The sequence below is a fragment of the Bombus affinis genome, chromosome 12 (genome assembly GCF_024516045.1).
Source record: "Bombus affinis isolate iyBomAffi1 chromosome 12, iyBomAffi1.2, whole genome shotgun sequence".
Classification (NCBI taxonomy): domain Eukaryota; kingdom Metazoa; phylum Arthropoda; class Insecta; order Hymenoptera; family Apidae; genus Bombus; species Bombus affinis.
The window spans coordinates 5737320-5761791 of record NC_066355.1 but is presented as its reverse complement, the minus strand read 5'-3'; the positions used below and the strand labels follow the sequence as shown (position 1 = coordinate 5761791).

General features: G+C 43.7%; 1 protein-coding gene across 6 annotated transcripts in view; it reads left to right on the top strand.

Annotated features, from left to right (window-relative positions):
- LOC126922527 (probable nuclear hormone receptor HR38) overlaps nucleotides 1-24472 on the top strand; it is a 55089-nt gene that overhangs the window by 6980 nt on the left and 23637 nt on the right. For 5 of the 6 annotated variants that reach the window (XM_050735192.1, XM_050735193.1, XM_050735190.1 and 2 more), the window contains exon 2: nucleotides 23580-23806. In XM_050735192.1, coding sequence (XP_050591149.1) covers nucleotides 23580-23806 — 227 coding nt within the window. Of the gene's footprint in view, nucleotides 1-2165; nucleotides 2361-23579; nucleotides 23807-24472 lie in introns of those variants that run through there. The other variant, XM_050735191.1, reaches the window with a different exon arrangement.

The following is a 24472-nucleotide window of genomic DNA, read 5'->3' as shown; positions in this document are numbered from 1 at the left end:
TTTTAACCGATCCGTGAATCTATTTCGAATAGTTTTTTTTATTATCTATTTGTAAGAGACTTTCTATGTCGAATGATATAACGATCGGAGACCTGTTTCAGAGTACAGGTTCTCCGATGATCGCTGATATCGTGATGATGAATGAGAGGTTCTCCGAGTAAGCGTCAGCTACAAGATGTTGACTATTTACGTAACATGGTACCATAAATACCATGAATATCTCAATCAGACAGTGTAATAATACTTTAAAGCTGGATCCTAAAGTGTTTCCTGCCTACTTATCCGTTAAACTTAAACCACCTACTTAAAACAAAGATGGATCTCTCGATAATTTTCTCTCGACAAATCTGTCGTTACAAAATTGTTTGATAAATTTGTAAAAATTCTTTAGATTGCTATCAGCGAGAGATCACTGACCATTCACGCGAAGCAGCGAGTTTAATTCGCGACCTTGGAACTCACGCGTCACGTGGAGTCCGTCATTTTTGCGGAGGTGTCAGGGTTGCATCGTCGCGCAATCGTTTCCGGGAAAAGCGGACGTGGACCGCGAAATAGAAGTGAAAATCGCGGAGGGAGGAGAAGGGCGGTAGTGGCGCGTGCGATAAGCAGGAAGGATTACCGTGCCCGTTTGCTCGCGTAATAGGCGGCGTGGCAGTGGCTAAATTTAATACACGCGAACACAACGATGTTCAGGATTAGCGCGACTCGGCTGGGTTCCGCGTGACGTTGTACCACGGAAAAACGATGACGCGGGACGCGGTGGAGGCGAACGGTGGCAGCGGCTTGTGCCAAAACAGAGCCGTGACGACGCATCGCGAGCGTGCTTTGACGCGAGCTTTTTGTACCGATGTGTTAACGTAAATACCGATACGATGCCAGTCCTTGGTGAATGACCGACCGATGAAAAAAAGTTTCCATCGATTGTGCACAGAGAAAATGGGGCGGAGTGGGTGCGGCGTTGATTGCAAGACGCCTGGAATGTAGTTCAAGGTGATATTTCGGGGGTGTTGCTAAGTGGGTATTAAGTATGTGCCAAGTTGCTTGGGTGATTGGTATTGGAGGGCGATGGTAATTGAGAATTAGGAATGTTGATGAGGATCGATTGTTATCGAATATTTGGATGTATTAATAGACGTAGAAGCTTGGCTAATTGGTATCGTTAAAATAGTCAGTGATAAGGTACAATAGTTGGGTATATGACTCTTTAAAAGTAGGAGTTAGAAGATTTGCAAGGAAGATTTCGATTGATCGGAGATGCGGTCACTATTTCTTTCACTTTCTCGTCGTAAATATAACGGCACTTTTATCCGCCTCGAAGTAAGTAACTATGTGATGTCATCAAGTAAATATGCAAGAGCTGTCAAGGGAAAAGGAGGATAGGTTGCTCAGAGAGCAACCGGTTGTCATGTGCTTCTCTACTAAAATTTTTCACGTAGTAACAGGATGATTCGTTGAAAATTCGTTTTTCCATTGGTGGCCGCAGAAATTCTCATCCCTCGTAATTGTCTTCCAGCTGACCTGAAAATAAGAGTATCGGAACGTGTGTTAGCTAGTTGGTGCCACTGACGAGGCGGTCTGTATTGATTCAACGCAGTAATCTGGTTGGCTTAACAAACGTGCGAATCAAACATTTTCTATGAGTGAACCGAGGTTAACAGATTTTGGGCTGGCTGTTAAACTTTGACGTTTGAATAGTCAATGAAATATATGTATACTTAATTCGACAAGTCCAGGAATATTTCCCTTGACGACGCTGGCAATTTTTAATCTTTAATCTCTCGATTACTTGATCGACAACATGACCTATTTATTTGCCCGACTTCATATATATATATATATACATATATTACATATTTATAAAAAATACCTTCGAATATATATATATATATAATATATATATAATAATATAATATATATAATATATATATATATATATTCGAAGGTATTTTTTATAAATATGTAAATTTATCCATTTTCTGCGATACATAGGCAACGTATCGTTTAATTTTTATATAAGAAAGCTATCGCACTTTTGCCGTGACCTCGCCGGGGAATGCTCTGGACAGTTATATGAAGCGTTGTCGATTAGCTATCGTCAATACCACTAATAAATTCCTACGCTTTTCTATTCTATCTCTCGTCACTGATTTATAATTCTCCTTTAGATGTTGCAGTATAGAACAGTATTGCGTCGCTAATGCCTCGAAAGTTGAGTCATTACCATTACCAGTGACGCATAATGTTCGTCTTTCGAGCTTTATTCAAGCACGTGAGGAATACCGGCCATCGAAACGTACAATCTCGAGAAGTCGACCGGGCGGTGCGTGAATTCCGCGGAAGAAGTCAAGGCCAGTGTGGAGGTAGCATTGTAGTCGCACCGATCTTAGGCAAGTTCCGTTAAGACAGTTTCTGGTTCTCGAGTAATTGCAAGGAAATTCTTTATCGGAAAAATCGCTAGAACGATTCTCGATTTCCTAGTCGCGATATTTCGAACAATTTCAGGCCGATTCGAGGAAATCCAAGTTATCTATTTCCACACAGGATCACGATATTCGTTATCGAAAATTAACTGTGACTGAAATAACTTCCGATTGTGTTGAGGGATCGTTCAAAGGCTAATCAAATCATGTCAGATGCGGTATCGCGAAACCTACAGACCTCTTTGAAGTCGTGAAAAACAGTCGGTAAAGCGTAGCAATCGGGGCACCCCGTTTTCCACCCACGAACGAGACATGGGGAGGACGTCGATCGATGAACGGAACTGCGGTACAACAATGACGTCATCAACGACGTCGCAGTATGACGTCATTAGTTGAAAGGGAGGCAGGGGGTGGTGGTGTAGGCGATGGGAGAGGATGGGTCGAAAAAGGGTGGCAAGCAGCTGTGCAAGGGGGAGGACTCTGGCAGTGGGGGATGAAGTTTCTCGTATGACTGTGTGTTGACGATCCACACTGATATTGCATGCGTGGTAGTTCATGTACGTGCGCAGCTGAGTCCGTTTAACGGGGGCGAGCAAGGCCGCCGGTTAAAGAGGATAGACCACTGCGATATTGAGCGTCGAATTTTAACAGGTGGAAAAGGATGAGTTGGTTTAAATAACTCTCTTTGCTTTTCTGATAATTAAACATAGAATCTTCATTGGGTTACAATCTTTTAATTGACATGGTAAAAATTGAAGAAGAATAACGAATTTCTGATTGCAAAAGAGGGTTGCAAATCGAAGGACAGAAAAGTATTAAGAAGAGGAAAGCTATTGAATTTCTTTAAGGAAACATTGAAACGCACAGAGCCGTGCAATTTCGGAGTATTTTAACGTGCCACGAGTAAAAAATTTTAGCGCGATGTCGAAGTTCGATCGTAGAAAAGGCCTCGCGTTCGATTGTTTCGCAATGGATCGCGCGCGAACTCGGCCAGCTGGTGTTGATGCAGTTATCAGATGTATTGTCGTTCTGTTTTCCAGCTCGTGATCCAACGTCGAGCGTGTGTCTGCCCGCGCTTGATTTGCCCGAGCGACTTTGATCAGATAAAATTTCGTGGAATCGCGCTACGTGTCCCAATTTACAGGGCGCGCGCGTTTTCTGCTTTTCTCCACAGTTTCGCGTTCCGCGGACACACTGGGAAGCCTATCTTTCTCGTGAATCTGTGCTCCTCGGCTTTCCGTAAGCATAGCTTGTTTAACAACGATAAATTAGCGTGGACGAGAAGGAAGGGAAAAAACCCATTGAAAAAAGATAGGGCAATGAATTTAACCGGAGATTAATGGCGTGCTGTTATTTGCCAAGGTGATCGCAGCTACTTTTTTAAGTAGCCAGTAAATCAGGCGCTTATTATTATACGTATCTATAATTTCTCGAATAAAAGAGCGACAGCTTCGAATAGCTTTTTTCAACTTTTACCAATCCATTTAGTATCAGAATCTACCTAAAAATCTTCGTAAATTCTGCTTACTTGATCATCCAATGAAAATTTACAAAATTGCTCAGAGTCAAAGAGAGCAGTATCGACGTTCACTCTCGTGCTGTAATTTTATCGATGCCCAGACGTAACGCACAATTTGCAAACATTAACATTAACGAGACGAGTACTTCTGGAGGAACGTAAGTACAACTGGCTGGTAGCCATGAAGTGGTTGCAGCAGGTTGTGACTGATGCACGTCTTCGTCTGGCGCGATGAAAATCCGCTTGGTCGAACGAGGGAGAGGCACGAATTGGCTTTACGAGCTCGCCGGCCTTGAGGCCTCGAGGCCCAACGGGGTCTCGATCCGTCCTGAGTCGGTCACAGTCGTTCGGTATGCGGACCTCGATCTAAGCGACTAAATCACTCGTTTGCTTGTTGCACGCTACGCCACTCGTGTACGAACGATTCCTCTTACCGGTGTCTTCGTGGCATCCTCGCGGCATCTTCGCTGCGCGCTCGTTAACTTCCAGGCTTCAGGATTCTTGAATCGTTCACGTATGATCCCTGTTAAGCTGCCGGCATCGCTTCTGCACGACGAAATGTAAATTGGCTTACGGATGCTGGGTTGCATGTCGATATGCACAAGAGAATGAATTTCTGGAGAAAAGTAAGAAAATTGCTCGAATAAGTCACGTTCGATATGAGATGTACCAAGTAATTCGATATAAATTTACAATTATGGTTTATATAACAAGATTCGGAGAATTGTTTTCCTTGTATTAGGTCGATGACTCTAACATTAATTACGACGTGTTGACGAATTTTGTTATAGTCGCTTCAATAAGGTACCTGTTACTAATGCCAATTAGTTAAATACACTTTGCATGCGAATAAGTTTCAAGCGATTCTGTAATATAATCCGTCGACACGTACTCGACAAGATGAATGGAGAGAAGCCGGGAATCGTGAAAGTGTCCAAGCTAACACTTGAATGAAAGCTAATTTCGATTTGACAATTGTTGACTCATTTATGAGCTGCGGAAATCGTGCAGTGTTCTATTTAAAAAAAAAAGTGGCTGACCTTTGCCACATCTCCGCCTACAATCGAACTATTTCTACCTTAATATCTTCCTCGTCAAAGTATATCTACACGAATCGTTCGGTCCAACAAGCCTTCCGATTTATTAAACTTATTACAATATATTATCATCAATATCACATGCAGGATATTTGCAAGCATCGTAACTTTCACTATCATACGACCACTTGACGCAATTGATTTCTTTGAATTTATAACATGTTAGTAAAGCACAATCGTCTGCGAGGTACATCCACTTTATGCGCATCGGCAGACGGTCCATTTACGCGTGACGGGTGTTTGTATAGATCGTTCGGTATCGCGATTCTTCGCCAATAATGCACTGACACGACCAGGTTGCATCGCGCTGTCCAACAGATTATCATGCCGCGTTTTCATCGATGATTTATGCACGGCGTTTCGATCGGATCGCACGTTCGTGTTTACATCCAATTATATTCTAGAGGATGAACCCGCCTACAGCCAGATATTATCGAGCATTGCGTAGCTATCGAAGTGAGGATAAAGCGATTAACACTTACCACGAACTTGAAAGCTGCAGTTTCGGTCATTAGCAGTTATCTAGATGTAATTAGATGCATACAGAGGTTGATGGTGTTGTTCGACTTTTATATCACTCGCGCGCGGCTCTTTCAACTCGGCGCGTTTCTGATTATCACGACAAAAGACAGGTTTCGAGCATTGTACCGCGTGGTGTGGGTGTCTTGCAGTGTCAGCTTCTAAAATATACGCTTTCTAAACAGGAACTAATTAGTTTACACTCGTTTCGTTGCCTTATAAACGATCCCGTAATTACGCGGGACGTGTAAGCGTAATTAATTTACGTCGATAAGAAAAAATGCAGTAGGTAACGCGTCACTTCCTGCTACCAGCAGAATATCTTGCGTGATGCTAGAGGCTAATTGAAAACCGTAGGCGGTAATCATTTGAAACACCAATAAATAGATATATACCGTCGAATTCCTTTTACTGACAAAAATCCATACGCATTGACGCAATAACACCCACTCCGATATCTCCTCGCATTATTTATTGCGCATAACCATAGATTTCGCTCTAATTTCCATCTACTTAACTAGAAAGCTCGTGCCTCCAACTTCTCCTCCCGTGTAAACTTTATTCGATTTCTCGTAAATCGACCCAATCGTCTCGTGGTATTGGACCGAGTCTGATACGGACATCGTAATAAAGCGGTTCATATCCGTTAATTATATTGGCCGTCTATCGCGCAATTAGATTCGCGTGCTATATAGCAAGACCGATCGAACAACGAGCTTTTCTCCCAGGCGGTGGCTATCAACGGGAGATCGTATCCCTGGTTTCGGGGTCACGGAACCTGCAGCTCGTTTCCGACCACGGTATGGGTGTCGCGTATTGCCTGCTCTGGCGCATACCAACCAGAGAGATCCTATCTAGCGCGTTGTCGCGCCGGCACGCACGCACACGTGCACGCTACCGCACGCCGCCACACGCTTCTGGCCTGTCTTGACTGCTGTTACTGCCGCTGTCTTTCCTTCTCCACTTCTTTCCCCCTTTTTTTCTCCTTTCTCTTACCGCCACCGCGCGTTGCCATTCCGCCGATCGCTACCAGGGGATCACCGACAGTGGAGAAATTTCAAGGAGAAATCGAAATCGATAGGGGATCGACCCGGAAAGCTGCTCTACGATAACGCATTTTCTCGGTTGGATTAAAGTTACGCGAATGACAGAACGGGTTGCTTCGATTTTACGAGGGAAAGCGAAAAACCAACGATCTAGAGAAGTTTTTACACACCGCGGAGAAAGGACCGTAAGAAATACAGTTTTTCGTTTTCGTTGGTTTCCTTGAGAGTTTGAAAGATCGTAGGAGATTCTCAGATTAGTTCTTGTCGCGGTGTAAATTGGTGTTAAAATAGATAGTGCTTAGTAATTATTGACGGTGCAGTTGAGTTAATACGTGTTCCATGGTATTGATAATTATTATTCAAGTAGTTTCACTATCGCTTATGGATTTTCGCGCTTAATGTCTAACTCTGGATAGAGTAGGAGGCGGAAGACAGTACCACGCATTTTCTCCACGCTTAAGAGACTCCAATTTTATCTATACAGTTAGCCTTTGAAAATCAATCTAACGATTTAACAATTTTCCACGTGGATTAAAGAGATGGTGTAGAAAATAAACAGAAAATTGGATCGCTCGGTTAAACCTGAGGAGCGAGGAGAACTTGTTCAATGTCGAGGATGTTAAGGATGTACTCTGGAAAAAATATGTCTGAACGGTCCAATGAGTCGATTCAGTAGATATTAACACGTCGAAGGGGCAGCAACAGGTACCCGTAGTGGTTGGTTTTCTTCATTAACGTTAATGCCAGATTGCAGCTGATTAATGAAACTAATAACTCGCGTCGGCTTACGTGAGTGGCGCATTATATTTCGCGAAATTGTTTGACAGGTGGCACGTTGCGTTTCTTAATTCACATTGATTCCTTTGATTAATGAGCGGTATAACTCACTTGAAGCGGAGGTTGGCGGCTGCCTGTACGCGATATATATTAAGAAATCGACTCTTCTTCAGCCTGTTCTGGATCTCGAAATAATCGAGCTAAATATTTGATCGTTGAATGAATCGTGACGGTCATTGATAGCAGGCTCGTTTCAATTCACAATTGATTGATTAACACATGATGCAGAAACGGAATCTGTTCTGGTTGGAACATTAACCTATTTAAACGAGCCATTTCGAGACGCCGCTTTAGGTTTTGCATCGATCTCGCGTTTTTCTCCTCTCTCTTCTTACGAACGCGAATAGACGATTTTTTCATAACTTCATTATCTTGTTTCATTGTGAGATGTACACGTTTAAAAATATTTACGATAAAAGATTGGTTGTTTTCTCCGCGTTGTCTTACGAGTTGGGTAACTCGGTGATCGATTTTTCTTGACAACGCGCAAGGACGATCACTGAAGACGATTACCGAATAGTTGTATCACCCGGTTGCAGAGTTCGTCCTTCACCTTCAACCATTTCATTATGTTCGCGTATCTCGCCACGGCCCACCACCAGTTTCACCATCGATTTTCGTCGTCAGTTCTCGTACAACCTTCTCCAAGGGCATTCAAACCTTCAACATTTGCAATTTCTACACTTGCTTCTATTTTGTTCCACGATCTCTTTTTATTGCTCAACGATTTTTTCGAAGCAACGAATTTATTTCTTCATTTTCGTTCTATTCGAGAAGTATCGCCTTTGTTCAAAATTAAAATCAGATTTATCATCTGGTAAATTATCGTAAAAGGATATTAAAACGTTATAGAATACCTACGCCACCTCCGCCTTGTTATACCGTTGAATCGAGCGTGTTTCCTCACAGCTGCGAGCGCTTTTAAAAGTGGACAGAGACCGGCGGAGTTGCTCGTTCGCTCCTCGCCTCGTCTAAATTTACCGTGGCAATTACACGGATTGTAACCGGTTCCGACTTTGCTCATTGCGCTCCATTGACTCCGTACGAAATCCCGTAGCAACTTTTAGGCGTTCTTTTGCAATTTTCACCCATATCAGTAGCGTGTTTTCCAAAGAAACGCTTGTCCGTATAGTGCGCACCCACTCTACTATCTGATCTCTCTGTTCTCCAACGGCCTCAAAATCTTTCAGCCAAAGAATATGTATAATTTCGAATTTTATGCAAATTAATTCTTCGCAGGGAGTTAATTTCTCTTTTCTTTTTTCGACCGCTTTCACTTTAATTTCTTACGTAATCATTTATTCGAACGATGATTTGAAAGACACGTTTCTCCGTGCAAAAATCGATCAGCATTTACGAGTACAAGCCTAAACGTCGCTATAAAGCGTAAAGTAATAAGAAGTACGGAAACTCCGGAACAAGACGATGATTATGATATTAAGCATACGATGTAAAACAGCATACGATAATAAGCAGCCACGTTGTCGGAGCTGAAAATGTACAAGAGAGCGCGTTGATGTATTAATTGACTGACAAGAAGAAAGTGATCACGCCCAATGGTGGTTACGCTTCGCGGCGAGTTATTCGAAAAATTCGATAATAAGAACTCTGTAGAAGGAAGAAAGGGAAAAAGTTGGCGGATGAAAAGTTCGAGACTCTCACGCTCTATCGGCGATGCTTGCCCACGTGTGTTGCTTAGATTTCGTAATGAAATTGCGGCCGCGACTATAATTTGCCCGGCGATGCACGAGCCTTTATCTGTTCGCATTCATCGCGTTACGATCGTGTCAGATGGGTTCAAACTACGGTCAGGCCGTCTGCATTGTGCCGGTCGATGATTATCTTTCGAGTCAAGTCGTTTGAGTGCCAAAGGAATCGGTATGGAACGGTTAAGTACTTCATTGGACGCGTCAACCCGATGGGAATTGCCGTTCCATAGAATAAAAGGTCTTTCCGTCATCGATAAATTGGATTCTAAATTCAGAGCTTGTATCGATCAAAATCTGAATACCATGCTGGTATGTACTTCATGTTTGAGCGACGAGTATATTGAATCTTTCCAGCGAATAATAAAGATTACAAGCTTGCTACGGTAAACAGGAGGCGGTATTCACGAGTCCGCCAGTCACCCAAGGTGTTGCATTATTGAGACACGTGTATCGGATTTCCCAATAATTATAGATCACTCGTTCGTATCCCCTTGTGTTTATCGCGTTACACGGTGTCGGAAGAATTCACGGGCGTACCACCCTGTTTGCATTCTGACGAGCGATTGTCTTCCCCGAACGTGTTCAACACACAATATCGCTATTCCGGTTGCAAGAATAATACACATCGGTATCCAATGAAACATATCACGTATCAATACGTACGTGTTACTTACTTGTAGCCACTTACTTGGCATATACACGACCAACAGCCCTGCAATTACTCCCTCGTGGCGATTTAACGTATCATTAGTACGAGTTACGTGAGCAAACACGTTCGAGAGGTTCGCAGCGTTTACGTATTTCGTTACCTTGCTCCTGGCCGTACTGGGCGCGTGTGCGTATAGATATATTTTTGGTATCGGTAGAATAGACAACGAGATAGTCGAGTACCTTCCTGTGTTCATTTTTTACTTTACTCGAATTTTCCTCAAAGTATACACTTAAGTATGAATTTAAACTATTTTTCATTAAATCACATTTCTATTCCTTGATGGATCTCAGGTGGAATTCAGGTATCGTACCTATGGATGATTAAAGTCGTAATGGGATGTCTTAGAAATTTCATTAGTAGACTCCGGATATTTATAAGAAATTTGAAACATATGGAACACATGTAATACGTAAAAAATCAAAGTAATTGTCATAATATTTAGTGGGTACATCAGATCTCTATGCAAATTTCATTTCTTTAATTGTATCTATGAAAACATTTACAAACTATTGATAAGAAATCACGAACGTCCCAGAAAGGGAATATCAGAAAGAGGGTGCCTACGTGTCTCGTCGATCGAAGTCCGATCGCAACGATCGTTGAGAAAGTTGGAGAATTCAGTCAAGTCACCTCCTAACGGACTCACGCTTATTCTCTAAATCAGCGTCTGATTCGTTCGATACATCGAAAGACCGTCGATTTTGTCGCTTCCTCGTAGCAATGGATTTATTTATTCATTTCCATTCGAAGGGAGAGATTGGAAATTTCCTATCGCCAAATCGTCGACCGAGCCAAGAAAACAACGAGGAACGGGGAAGAAAGTATGAAACGGTACTTTCGATTGACGTATCTCGATACGCTGGATTCGTGCAAAGTGACGACATACATTGGTCGTGAATTTGCATCGAAATGGTCGCGCACGAAAACCAAGAAGAGGGGATGTAGATGGGAGTAGGAACGAAGAAAGAATCGGTAAAGCATGAGAACCGTTCGGCCCTTGAAGCGTGTTCCGTCGTCGTGCGATTCGCTTGGCGTGGCGTAGAGCGAACGCGCGCGCGCGAACGAGTCTCCGCCGCGGGCGATGTAGAAAGCTGGATGGGATTAGGGTACCTATTACGAGATTCGTTGGATTATGTCTACCTGTTCGTTGATTTCCGTACTCGAATTTGCCCGAACCTGGCAGACGAACTGCGTTCGATTTTATGGTGGGGATGTTGAAAAACATTACGTGAAAGCTATTTCGCCTGCGGATATCGTGAAAAAGATCGTGGAATTGATTTCGAGACTTCGCTATTCCTTGCTGGTTTTGATGCCGCATCGGTTATCGTATGGGAAAATCAGTAGATCGTTAAATGGATGCTAAACTGAAGGGTGAATAACGTGATTTCTGTAATCCTTTTGTTTCTGTAAATGATCTAACGAAAGGAATGATTAATGGGATACGGTAGATCGAACGTTCTTGAAACGAGAAATTAATTGTTCGTGACACAGCGACGATGTATTAGTGGAGGGAGGAGCTAGGAACGCGTGTCTGACTAGTAACCGCTCATTCTACTCCACGCTTGTCCGCTACAGTGTTCCAAACGAGGTAACAGCTGCGTCGTTGTTTCGTGTTTACAACATGGTAAAAATTGATCGAGTCTTATTAGCCTGAGTCGATTCCACGACTCTGGTCGCTTTCTAGCCGACGCATTATCATAGTTCGCCTTAAACCGACATGTAACCGGCGAACACGTTGATGTTACGCGTTCGCCGCGGTGGCAAAAAGGCGTCAGCTATTTCAATTACGGTATCGTACGGCTGTTTCGATTTTCTCGTCGAGTGAGAGGAGAGACTTTAGAAAACAGCGACGGAAAAACCTGCTCGCTTAATCGATCTTTGATCGCTTAATCGAGCCAGCCGATGCTACCGGCTTGCGACATCCGACAGGTAGAACCAGACGCACAACCGAAGGACCGAATCGAGAAAGGCCTCGAGCACGAGGTTTCTTCGCTCGATCTAGCTTTTTGCGATAGATCGTCGATCCATCTCATCCCATTCCGTAATACCATACGCGGCCTCGCCGTGTATTTTTCTTGGACGGCCACGAATGGCAAACGAGATTCTTCTTACGCGTCAACCATTAGCGACAACGAATTTTTAATCGACACACGTTTATACGGGTTCCGAGACACGAAGCCAGTACCTTCTGGCAAGTTTCGAACGTGGATTTACGGCGTAAGATCGGACAAAGATCGCTCGGACTGATACTTGCTACAGGTTTCCCACGAACGTTTCTTCAGCCTGAGATTGCTTGGTATATTGCAACCAATACTCGTGCCACGAAGAAACCTGTCCGGTAAAGTTTCTTTTTGATTGAACACATACGCTTTAGCCTAAGTGACCCTATTAGTCGGTGGTTATCTTCCTTGTGACGTGCCGCGTAGACGCGGTGACCCCGGTAAATCCTTTCTCTTCGACGTGTCGACCGGTTGTAGCCTCCTCGTGCATCTGACATTCGTGAGGTGGCAAGCACGTCTTCCACTTGGATCGCGTGTAATCGCGCGTGTCCCGTATTTACGCGTTTCACTGGCAACGTCCGCCGTGTCTGATTTAACGCTCGAGACTCGAAGATCGGTGGCTCGTTCGTTTGTAGTACGAAGAAATAGAATCCTTTAGGGACAACGAGTGGAATTGCGCAAGCGAGGGATCGCATTAGGAGTTGGTAATAATTTCGTCGTGCTTGCTTCTTGAAGGGAGAACGTGTTTCTTATAATTGGTTCCTCGTTACCGTCGATCGTCGTGTCTACGATGAAAAGTGCGATACATCGGTCGATCGATGCAAAAAAGGAATTCCAGCGTTCCCGTTGATCGTTCAATTACACGATTTCGATGACTACACATCGAGAGAATATTGTCCTCGATCGAAGGAAGAACAAAAACCGTGAGCCCCCCACGATCAGCAGGCGTGAGACGTGTCTTGATGAAGCGCGATTACAGCCTCGTACGGCGTTGATTGAACCGATAGGGATCTCGCCGATGCTTTTTCAAGCCGACCGTTCGAGCCTGAACTCCTGTGGATCCGTCTTGTCTCCCGGTGATGGTGTAGCGCTGTACTCTCGAGACAAGCTGTCGTCGAGAACAGTTTGCGCGACGCAAACCTACAGGAATCACGTAATTGATGGGACCGTATGCGGTCTGGAACCTCTGGCGATCGTTATGCAGATAAACTCGCCAGCACGTGCCGCAACCGGTGCACAAATTAATTCTGTTTTCAAGTGACGCTTGTGCGTCGATTGCTTATGCCATCGAAGTGAATCTTTAAGCTTACATAATCGAGGCTAGTGCCTGTACACTTAAAAGTTTCCTCTCAACGATTAAATGGCATAGTCTTGTGGAGGACGGTTGGTCGTGTTGTTGATTAGTGACAAGACTATTGAAGCCGTCAAATGTATTTTTAAAATATTTATAAATACAATACAAAATACAGAGTCAATCGTAGATCGTTCGATACTGGTCGTTATAAGAATGTTCGATAAGAACGCCCGATACTAACTGATTCGTTAAAGACAGCGTACCGATCGCTGATAAAAATGCTCAAGACTGAGACTGAGAACTGATCGTCTTAACGATCGCGGTCATTTATACTGGTTGGGGGAGTACTGGAAACTTTAAATTCAACTTCGGTTAACGGTTGCATGTAGCGGTGACAATGTTTTAGCCGGAGTTTGTTTACTATTACATTTTGTATATCCTAAGGCAAAAGAACAACATGATTCGAATTGTCCTCCAGCTCGTGTGCCGCTACGTTCTTTAAAACGATATGGAAATTGCAAGAAGAGAATCGAAGAACCGCAGCTTCGGCATTAGACTGATACATTGTAAATCGACTTTTCCTAGAACTAAATATAAATATCTTAAGCATCTCGTTGAATCAGTCGAGGAAATAATTCGCCGATCGAGCGGTAAACATTAATTAGAATGGCGGACTTCTCTCTCCGTTCGTATACTTTCAGCCACGACGATTAGAAACCCACGCTCTCGAGAGGTTCTGCGAGAAGTTCCTCGACTGGTTCTCTTTTTCTCTTTCTCCCTCTCGCTCTCTATCGATCGCACTCGATTGAAATTCGTTTCTGCATCGAATTCGATGAAAGTATGTCGTTCCTAGTCGCTCTTGTGCGTACGTACATCATCGAGATCTGGACGACGAGAGTGAGAGGACGAGCAACCGGTATCGTACGGGGCGGCGGGGAAAGGAAACGATCCATTCGACACGAATATACGCACGTACAAGCAAGGGAGTTACAGGGAGATGTTCGAGAATGTAACGTCGCTCGTTTCAGCAGGCGAATTCGCGAGCGAATCACACGCACGTGGACGCCGCATTTTATCACCGGATAGCGACGAATCGTGGTCGTCCTTGAGCGCTGCGACGATAGTCTTACCTCGAGGACGTCTCATTCCGGCCTTAGTCGCGATTTATTCCTATATGTTTTATTTCTGGAAATCGATGAGATTATGCGTGATAATCGCAAATTACCGATCGCGGTCGAGCCGTGTCGAAGACGCTTCGTTTCGGACGAATCACCGCTGGAAGATTCGACTCGCTGCTCGACGAGTGAATGGACGAGAGTATTGAAACGGCCTGACAAATGTCAAGTACCGAAGAACAGAGCCTTGATTGTAATAAGGATTCGTGAATAGCGTAAAAGGAGGAATAAAGGAGGCAGGTAAAATGTGCAATAATTAGGATGCGATAACGAGGCTGCTATATATGTATGCGCTCAGCCTTGAGATGCTCGAAGCATGGCATAAATTCTTCGTATTTGCACCTGAATGTCTAATTTATGTAGCAGATAAGGCTTTTAGACTATGGAACAATTTATAGGGGAATATAAAGCCGCTCGAATGATCGACTGCGCCAATAAAATGGAATAAGTATCCAACGTAATCCTTTCACCGTGGAATTTCAACAGATTCACGAAACGCTAAACTATCTAATTCCTTATTTAGCCTGCAACTCTCATAGAATCGGCGTACAATTATCTTCTAATCCTAAAGAATTCTGAACTCCAAGTCTACCGACAAATATAAATTAATACGATGCTAAGGTAATAAAAATCTAAGGAAATTTTTCGTTTCTCTTATTCCAAAAAGTTGCCAAAAAGAAACGACTTTAGCATCTGTGTGTCGTCTCGTACCAAGGCCCTAGCTTCGAAGCGATCGAGCGAGAAAGACTCACGCCAAATCTGGAAGCAATTACGAGCTCTGGAACGTACGTTTCACGCGTTGCAACGCATGCATCTCGTTCACTTTTCGTCCAGTTTTATAGATCCTGCCACTTACGAACGCAAATGGATTGGTTTCATTAGTAGTCATCGAGAAATGGTGAACGTAGTATGACGCGCGTCGTACGAAACACGATAGCTAACACGTGCCGATAGAAAATCATTTATTAATATTCAAATAGTTGGTAATAAACGTTGGCTTCGTCTGGGGCCGTTTCCAGCCGAAACCTGACTAGTTTCGATTGGACGAAGTCGACTCGATCGCGATTAAGACCGGTTGAACCTGCCAAAGCGGACGCGCCAAACACGGCCCCTTGCATAACTGTCCACCACCGACCCTCGCGCCGAACGCGTTGAATCATCTCGCAACACGCGCGTCTCTCTCTTCCTTTTTTCCTTAACGTAACGCGGACGAAAAGTGATTAAACAACTTCGTCAGAACTTTTTTTTCGGTTTTCCGTGCATTATCGGTCCTCCACTGTCGTGTTTGTGTTTACGGTAAAATCTCGATAATATTGTAATTACTAATTTCAAATCTCATTATCATAATTAACTAACTCAATAAATACGTTATTATCATTAATTATGATATTAACAAGCCAGAGACATACGTATTTGAGCTGTTTATGCTAATTTTTTGTCATATGTTCATTCTTTTTCTCGTTGGTCTTTTTTTTTTTTATAGATCAATTTTCCGTAGATAAAACGGTCGAGTTATTATCGTAACGATAATTGCAACAGACATGGTGATAGTTTCGATTACGTGGAGTAAACTTCGTGAAAGATTATAGATGGTGCAAAGTGCTTTCCGACAGCAAACAAATTGTAACGTGGGTTTCCGCGTCGTGAAACCGGGGAAATCCCCGGAGATCTCGACGCCTGTCAAGGCACACGCTTCGCGATATTCTGCCGCGTCGCCTCTTTTGTTTTCCTCTCCATTCTTCGACCGAATGGAATCAAAGGATCGATATATGAGAGCGTGGAACACGCATGCGAAGATCAGGATGTGGGTGGAGCCGCGTCGTGCAGCCATTTTGCTCCCTACGCCATTCGTTTCGATACGCGTGAATCCGCATGTTCCCGTATCGTCGTCGTGTATGAATTTTTTAAACGTATCCCTTCTCTTTGACTCGTTCTTCCTTCCTTTCCACCGAAGGATGACGAAATTATGTCGAATTTCACAACACGATGCGCCACTGGAAATATAATTGCAACGCTGGTAGCGAGCGGCACGGCTGGTTTTCTATTTGCTTATTCTTTCATCCGAAGTATGCAGGATGATTGCTTACGCGACGCCTAGAAAAAGTTGCCTACGTTCGGCCGCATCCACGTTCCTCTTCGTTCGAGTCTTCTTTTTTCTTTTCTTTTTTTTTTCACGCCTGTCGTCATTTTCTCTTTCCCCTTGTCTTTACTTACGAACGGTTCAGCCGAAAGGAAAAAATAACGAGCGTAGGAATCGATGCACGATTAAGTTAATAGCGAATTACGCGACGAAGAATCATTACTGACCCGTCGTGTTTGTTCTTCGTTTTCAGGCCGAGCGTTAAGACAGTCTCTCGTAAAATTCCATGGCCTGTAATTATTGTCCGGCACTTTTCTAGTCTGCTGATTTATGCATGGAGATTTTTGCTTGGCTCCCGCGTTCTCCCGCTCACGGATCGTCGATAATTTACTGCTCTGTCGGCCCGTCCGAATATCGGCGAACGACGATCCACCGCGCGACCATATCGCCGATAGAGATTTTTTTCGCGATGGCTTTATGGCTGGACTTTCCCCAGGATGTACAGGGTGTCTCTGTAAACGGTGATTTTACCGTTGAACGTGATACACATTGTGTTTCGTGCAATTCGTCGGCGATTTTGTGTCATGGCTCGAGGCATCCACGAGCAGGGGAAACAGCTTACATCGTTTCTGGGTATCGACGTTGCAGATACTTTCTCCTATCGTACGATTAGCGAATGGGGATATCCAAAAGTCATTAAACTTTATGAGAACCTGTATCTTTTTTTATTTTCTCGGCAGTTGTCTAGTACACTCACAATTACGATTCATCTTCCGTCAAAATGTACCCGAACCACGTCCATATACAACTTTCTCTTAAAAGCCTTCGGGAGTCTTCAGTATCTAACTATTATTCTGCAGTGCCATCTCTGGCTGGAAATCCACGAAAAGAAAATCCAAACTAGCCCGACTTAAAGAGAAAGGAAGAAATCTGGAAAGATTCTTCGCGATAAGAGTCCTAATCAAATCGTGCACACATGCAACGAGGGAAAAAGAGAAGATTCCTCGTGAACCACGGTCATGCTTGCAACCATTACGAAATTCGTTGCATGGTATTTGTTTGCCAGCGAGGATAATCCTGGCGTACCATCGAAAAGCCCAGCTATCGTCCTGCATGTGCCACTGAATGCAGCCGGGCTGCATTGCAGCTGCACCCACGAGTCACACATCCTTCGTCGTGTCGTTCCCTTCTCCTCCTTCTTCCTCTCTCTTTCTTCTACTCTTTCTTCTTCTTCTTCTTCTTCTTCTTCTTCTTATTCTTCTCGGTCGTGTCACGGCATACTGTGTACCCTTCCCACTTCTTTATTCCACGGCGCCTGGCCTGTGTACACGCGTGGTGTGTATACGTGTGTGCATACGCGCAGTGCACGCCGAGAGAGCAAAGGAGAGTGCTCCGGCCGGAGCTAAGCCGGTCTCACGGTAGTTCTTCGGGGTCAGGGGGCGATATACCTACCTACCTACCTATCAGCCTGGCTGCTCGAGCCTGCGTGTCGCAAGCGACTCTCCGTATCCTCCTTCTCTCTCTCCTCCCTCGCGTAGCTCGACGTCGAAGCTCTTCTTTCACCTCGTTCGACACCGTAAGCCGCACTCTAACCCGGACCACGCGAGCCGCGACTAGCTCGCGAGCGTTTGAAACGGCCTTTGTATTCTTATTGGCCGCGCTAGCTATCGAGCAGCCTTTTATCGGGAGAGGTCAATCCACCGAGAACGTATCTAATCTTTCCAGGGTATCTGGACAATTTGTTTCAGCTTGGCTTTCCTGGTCCTGCTTTCACGGATCCGTGATTCGATCCGTGTTTCTTCTCTCCTCTCCGTAAGCGTTGCATTTTGCTCCTTCTTCGAGGTTGTCGATCGAAGGATTGCGTTTGTAAACGTAGGAAACCAAACGTACTGTCGAACGTAGCAGATAGCGGCCTATTGGTTCGGGCAGTATCTTTCTATGTGGAAATGTTTATGATAGCAATAAAAGATACAGGCTGTGTGTTTTCTGTGAAATTGCAGTGAAATCTTTGTCGAATAGGAAAGATAAATCCTCGAGGAATACATCCAGCGAAATGATTGTTTGATAGAGTGATTAGCATGTTGGATGGTTACGAATCTTTTTCTTTGATACGTTTCTTTCTTTTTTTCGTTACGCGAAGGTTACAGTGCTCGGCGAATTACGAAGCCGGTGATAATTCGGTCTCGGTGAATGGACTGCTAATGAACTGTCGAGAATGATGATAAGCACGTATCAGGCTTCGGATGGAACGTGATCGCGACACGAGGGTGACTCAGGATTCCCGGAGAGATTGTTGTAATCCTAATTGCGATGTCATCAATCTTTCACTAAATTCAGCGAAAGAGAAAGCTGCACCGAGTGCATACGCTGGACCAGTTTTAGAGTACACGTAGCATGGAAACTTTCAAATTATCTTACGTCCGATTCGACGATCCTGTGATTCATTCGACTTTCCACGCTGTGAAGAGATATATGACACGAAACCATGCTAAATTAACACAGAAGGAAATATTCTGTATTAAAAAATATTCGAAATTAACTCGTACATATATTATACGACACACGGAAATAAATATTTCTCGATATTCGAATAGTCGTTCGATTTGGATTACGGAAAAATTAGAACAAAATTTCATCTCCTATGAGAGCAAGAAAAAGAAAAAAGAAAATTATTTCAATTTAATAGTGAAAGTGTTAAATAAGTTTCGCGATGCCTTCAGGATACGACTGACTAAGAAAAATTAATAGTATAATCAGTGGTACATAGCTATTAAAGTTCGCCTCCTAATGGTAGGGAGATCAGATGATGCAGCATCTGCAATGATTAGTGCACATTAGGTAAGTGGGTCAAGATTTAAAATCAATATGATACGTGTACATGCATATGTACTTTATTAAAAAATAATCGAGTCGAGTGCGATAATACTAAAGAGCTGGTAACCAGCCTGTTTGCTGTTTGTTAAATTTTGTAAAAAGTGACTATCATAAATTTTTCACGGAGAATGAGAAATTCAATTTCTGAGCCTGACTTTTCTGCAATTTCCAAAATCCCCGTAGCTACTGTTTACTACTGTAGCAAGCAAACCTCTTGACCAATTACCAGATGTGGATGATATCCATCATACAGTCGTCTCATAGGGTCACCCAATGGTTACTTATCCTAAAATCATAATTTTCCCTTATAATTATCCTAATTGCTATGAACACGTTTGGTGATTCCTTTCTGAATCTGAATTTGCGATGTACAGTGTCTATCGTAGATTAATGGAGCAAAAATATGTATGAGGATTCTTAGTGCCATTCCCATATTTTCAATTTTTGTGTATATACAAGAACTGACCGAACAAGATATGAAGATTGTCTACATCTAACCGAGTACTCACTCTGGATATTATCCACTTTATAGTGAATCAATGGTTACTAGTTCATTCACAGTCTACATTCCGAATGGAATGACAGCTTCTTTCCCTTCGGCAATAATTTCTCGAAGTACGTTCCAAGGTGATGAAATTGGGATTCCCAGTAACAAGGACATCAGAACAGGAATTTCAGCTTAAAAGAAGGTACGCAAAAAAGGAGTTTCGGCGATAAAAATATAAGGACAATTGAGGAAAGAATGTCAGCAATGAAAACAAAGCGTCAGAACGCAAAAGCAAGAATCTTTAATAAAAAAAATAACAATACAAGATATTAAGAGAAATACAAGTAACCAGAGCAACATAGCAAATGAAAATCAACGTCCTAAAAAAGATGCACGCAATAAACAACGAAGTTCTTTAAAAACTTAAAACATCCTAAGAGCCACGTGCTAGAAATCTAATAAAAACCGAATGTATCGTATAGAACTTTGCCATTATTGCATAGACTTCGCAGTACCGACTTTGAAAACAATCTCTCCGCTAAAATCTCTGAATGCGAAAATCAGGCGTGAAAATAAGAGAAATTGGAAAAAGTAATACCAGCTTCCAGAGAAGTAAAATGCGATGAGCACGGCTGCTAAAAGGAAAAAGGCAAACGAAAGGCTGGCACACGACCGTCCCTACTTAGTAGTGAAAGGGTTAATTATGATCGTCCAACTGGAGAGACGCTCGGCTCGTGTGGGCGAACCGATGCGAGCTTTAAATCGAAGATATCTCGGTACGCGATTATATGTCGCGTACGGCTGCAAGACATGATCAGGTCCTACTTTCTCTCGTGCACGCACGCTCACCCACCACCGGTTGCTAACGTCGTTAGGTGTGCCTGCATACGAGACGCGTCGATTGATCGGCAATATAATTCTCGAGGTTCGAAGGTAACGTTGTAACGAAGAAAAGTCCTCCGATGCGTCTATTAATAGCGTCCTTCTTTCTCTTTCTCTCTATTTCTCCTCGTAGCTACGGGTTTTCTCATAAACGACACGTTAGAAAGAAACTCGCTGCCAGAATGAATTATTCATGAAGGATATCAATTATCTTGGTAAGCCATGAAATGAAAACACGTGACTGGACAATCGTTGCAATTAGCCCGTAACTTATAGGAATTTCATGCCTAATTGTGGCTGTATACTCGTCCGATGCTACCAAGTAACAGTGACGTCAGTGATGACTCTTGTCTCAAGCGGAAAGTGGGTCGTTTCGTTATGAAAAATAGCACAAAATTTTCACGCCTGTCTTCCCGGGATATGTATCACTCAACGACTCTTATAAACTACACACAGAAGTCTTTCGCAATTCCTGAATGTCCAGAATTCCTCGGTTCAATTACACAACTGCGGAATCTGTCTATTAACACGCTGATCTACGACAGTGCATATTTTTCTCTTCATCTATATCTAGCGACATACAAACAGCATTTAATAGTCCTGCGTAATGTCATCTTATTTGTCAAAGCAGCCTTATGTATTCACATAGAAAATTACTCAAAGCTCTTCGTTCGACATTCATCCGATCCTTCCAATCTTCGTTGGATACGGTACACGCGAGACGATCGAGAGTGGAGAAGAAGGAAGCAAAAGGAAGAGCAGATACAGGAGACTGGAAGGAACGAGTGGTTAATTCATGAGAGCAAATTGTTGAGAAACGGAGCAAGTGGCTGTGCGCGGCGTGGCTGCACGTGGTGGCACGTGGAGAGGCGTGGTTCGTGGGAGGGCCGTGTATACCGGTGTAATCCACTTGGCACACGCTGTTCGGCTAACCCTACTCTTGCTCGTCCGTTCGCTACCCTACCCTGGCTACCTCTGCCTTTACCCTGCCTACGATGCTGTCGGTGCTAGCGTTGTAGAAGTTAATCGAGTCCTTCCGTGCACGTGCACACCGGCTCAGGTGCAGCCTGTTTTCTCTAGTATGCGCTCCCGTAGGTGGGATCGGTTCCACTCGCGCCTCTCCTTCGCGGTCTCGCTGATCCTCGCTGTCTGATAGGGCTCATTGTTTTGGATCGAGCTATCTTAATTGGCGGAGCAACCACCTTGCACGGGTTACAACGAGAGAGGAAAGGAAAAGGTTAAAGGTACGGGTGAGAGAAAGAGAGTGGGCTATACAGGCAACATTTATGACTTTTCGTTAGGTAATGACAGACTTCTAGCCCGATCGATTTGACTGCGTTGAGATTTATGGCCGTATAGATCCGATGCCAGCCGCGTTTGCATCGATACTTATCGAGCAAGGCTTGTGTGCAGTCCCTTTTAATTCGCCATAACCGGTGTCGCTATCGTATCGAATCACGTCGCACCCTCTACACCCCTCTACGATTAATCTCCGCCACGGTGGAATCGTTTACGACTCGGCTATGCCATGTTTCACGACGTGAAAAACCACTGGGTGGTCCTCTCACGATCCCCATTGCGAAATTCAATCGAATCGCCGGTCTAGGTGACCGTGACTATCTCTCGTTCGCATCTTCCCTGATCCTTCGACGAGTCGAAAGGATGGAGCACTCAAAAGAGCAGAACGCATCTGTTTATCCCATCACTTGTTAATGTCACTTTCTATTCGTTCTTCTTTACATAACGTATCAATTAATCGAAACGTATCAATTTCTAGCCTTTGTAAGAGAATTGTAGCGAACAAAGTGTGGTAATATTATACTAAGAATCGAGTGAGGCGATATTTAGTAAAAAAAAAAAAAAAAATGTAATAACTATGGTGATAATGAAAATGATGGAAACGTGATGGCAGGTACTGACAATTTTTCTTATATTCCTACGTTCTTTTAAGGTTCGTTTCATGCATAGATTCTAAAGATAAAAGGCGAGCGATCTCTTCGTTGACGGGACGAGGTATAGTCATCCCTCGGGCGTTAGGGATAATATCGCGTAATAATAATCGAGCAGGGGGTATGGTGGCTGTCTGCATAGGACGGTAGTATTTTAAATGCCAATGATTTCATGTCTCCCTGGGGTGTCGGAGCTACCCTATATAGGACGAAACCTCGGCGTCGAGGACCTCAGTCGACGACGAGAATTCGACGACTAATAAGTCAGTACCAGATAGTGATAACAACCGGTTAAAACGAGTAGCGTCAAACAAGAAAAACGGGAACCAGTGAAAGTCGTTTCCGAATTCCACTGGCTGCCAGGCCATCCTTGGCCTGGTGGTCGAAATTTACTTGTACTTCTAAGAATCGATCTGTGCAAACGCGTTCGTCTCTCACGGAACCAAATTCGTCCGAGTTCGAGGCCTCTCGATTTTAAATTGGTCGCAGAGATGATCACCATGGACGCCGGTCACTCTCAATATCGTAGATATTGTACGTACGCAGTTGTTAACTAAATTCTCGATTCGCGTCACGTCTGGACACAAAAGAAAGAAAAGATCATGGTACTTTTGTAGGATAGAAATAGTCCGGCGCGTACATTCAACGCGTCATCGCGGGGAATACGTGTCAGAAAGTTTAGTTTCTCATCCCTCTTTGTTTCATCATGAAACAATAAACGCGTTGGCTTTGGACCAAAGAACTTTTCATCATATTCTGGAACAATGTCCTCGATAGACGTTATATGCGAGCCACTTTTTATTACAGAAAGGAAAAAATGTAGAGAGATGCGTTAGTCGAACTGTCGTAGATTGCTTAGCCGCCTCTGTAATTGGTTTTATAAGATTCATAATGTTTAAGATCGGTGCATTAAATCGAAGGAATTTAAAGCGATCTCGCTGCTAGCAGTAGCTTCAGGATGTGTTGCGTTCTGTTGCAGGGCAATTGCATTCGCCGAACGGCGACAGCGATAACAGCAACGGTAGTCAGCGTGCGGTGGCTATTACACGGAACGACGTAGAGCAACAGCAACAGCCACATCGCCAGCGGCATCAACGGCAGACAACAACTACTGTTCCAGTTCTCGCCTGCACGAATCAGTCTTCTACAACCACGACAACCACCGCGTTCACGGTAGCATCAAGCATGCTTCTCCTACAGACGCAGGTAATGTAATGTCCAGGTTCGCCCTTCAATCCCTTTCCCCTTTATTCTTTATTATTGATTATAATCAGGTCAGCAAGAATTCACTCTGATGCGCTTCGCGCACCCTTTTTTGCGCGACATTACTCTCAACGTTATATTACGATCGATGATCCATCTTCTTTTCTTATATTTCCAAATCTCGCGTAGCTCTTTAGAATGTTACTCTATTTCACGTTTTTCGTAGCATTTGCTTTTCTGGAAGTTTTCCCGCGGTCAGTGACCCCTTCTCTTCAATTTTCTTTAGTACTATTTCGTGCATTCGGATTTAAAATTAGACTCTGTCGTTCTTAATTAGCAACAAAATTGCTAATAACAGCCCTCCATAGTTATACGTGAAAACATGTTTCTTAACGCGATCGGAATTTACGTGAACGTCGTCTGGCGGAACCAGCTGGTAATTATCGAATCCCGTATTTAGTGGGTCGCTTGGGCTCGCGGGACTTTCACTATTTCACTATCTTATCTGTCCCGTGGTCTTCGAACTCCGCGAGTGTAGCTCGACCCGCAACAAGATCTGCCCTCCTACGTTCCGGCGTTCTTGATCGTCATCTGCATTCGCTTATCGTGCACCATCTGCATTCCTGCCCACGTACCCGGATCTCCAGTGTCGTCCTACCTGTTTCTATC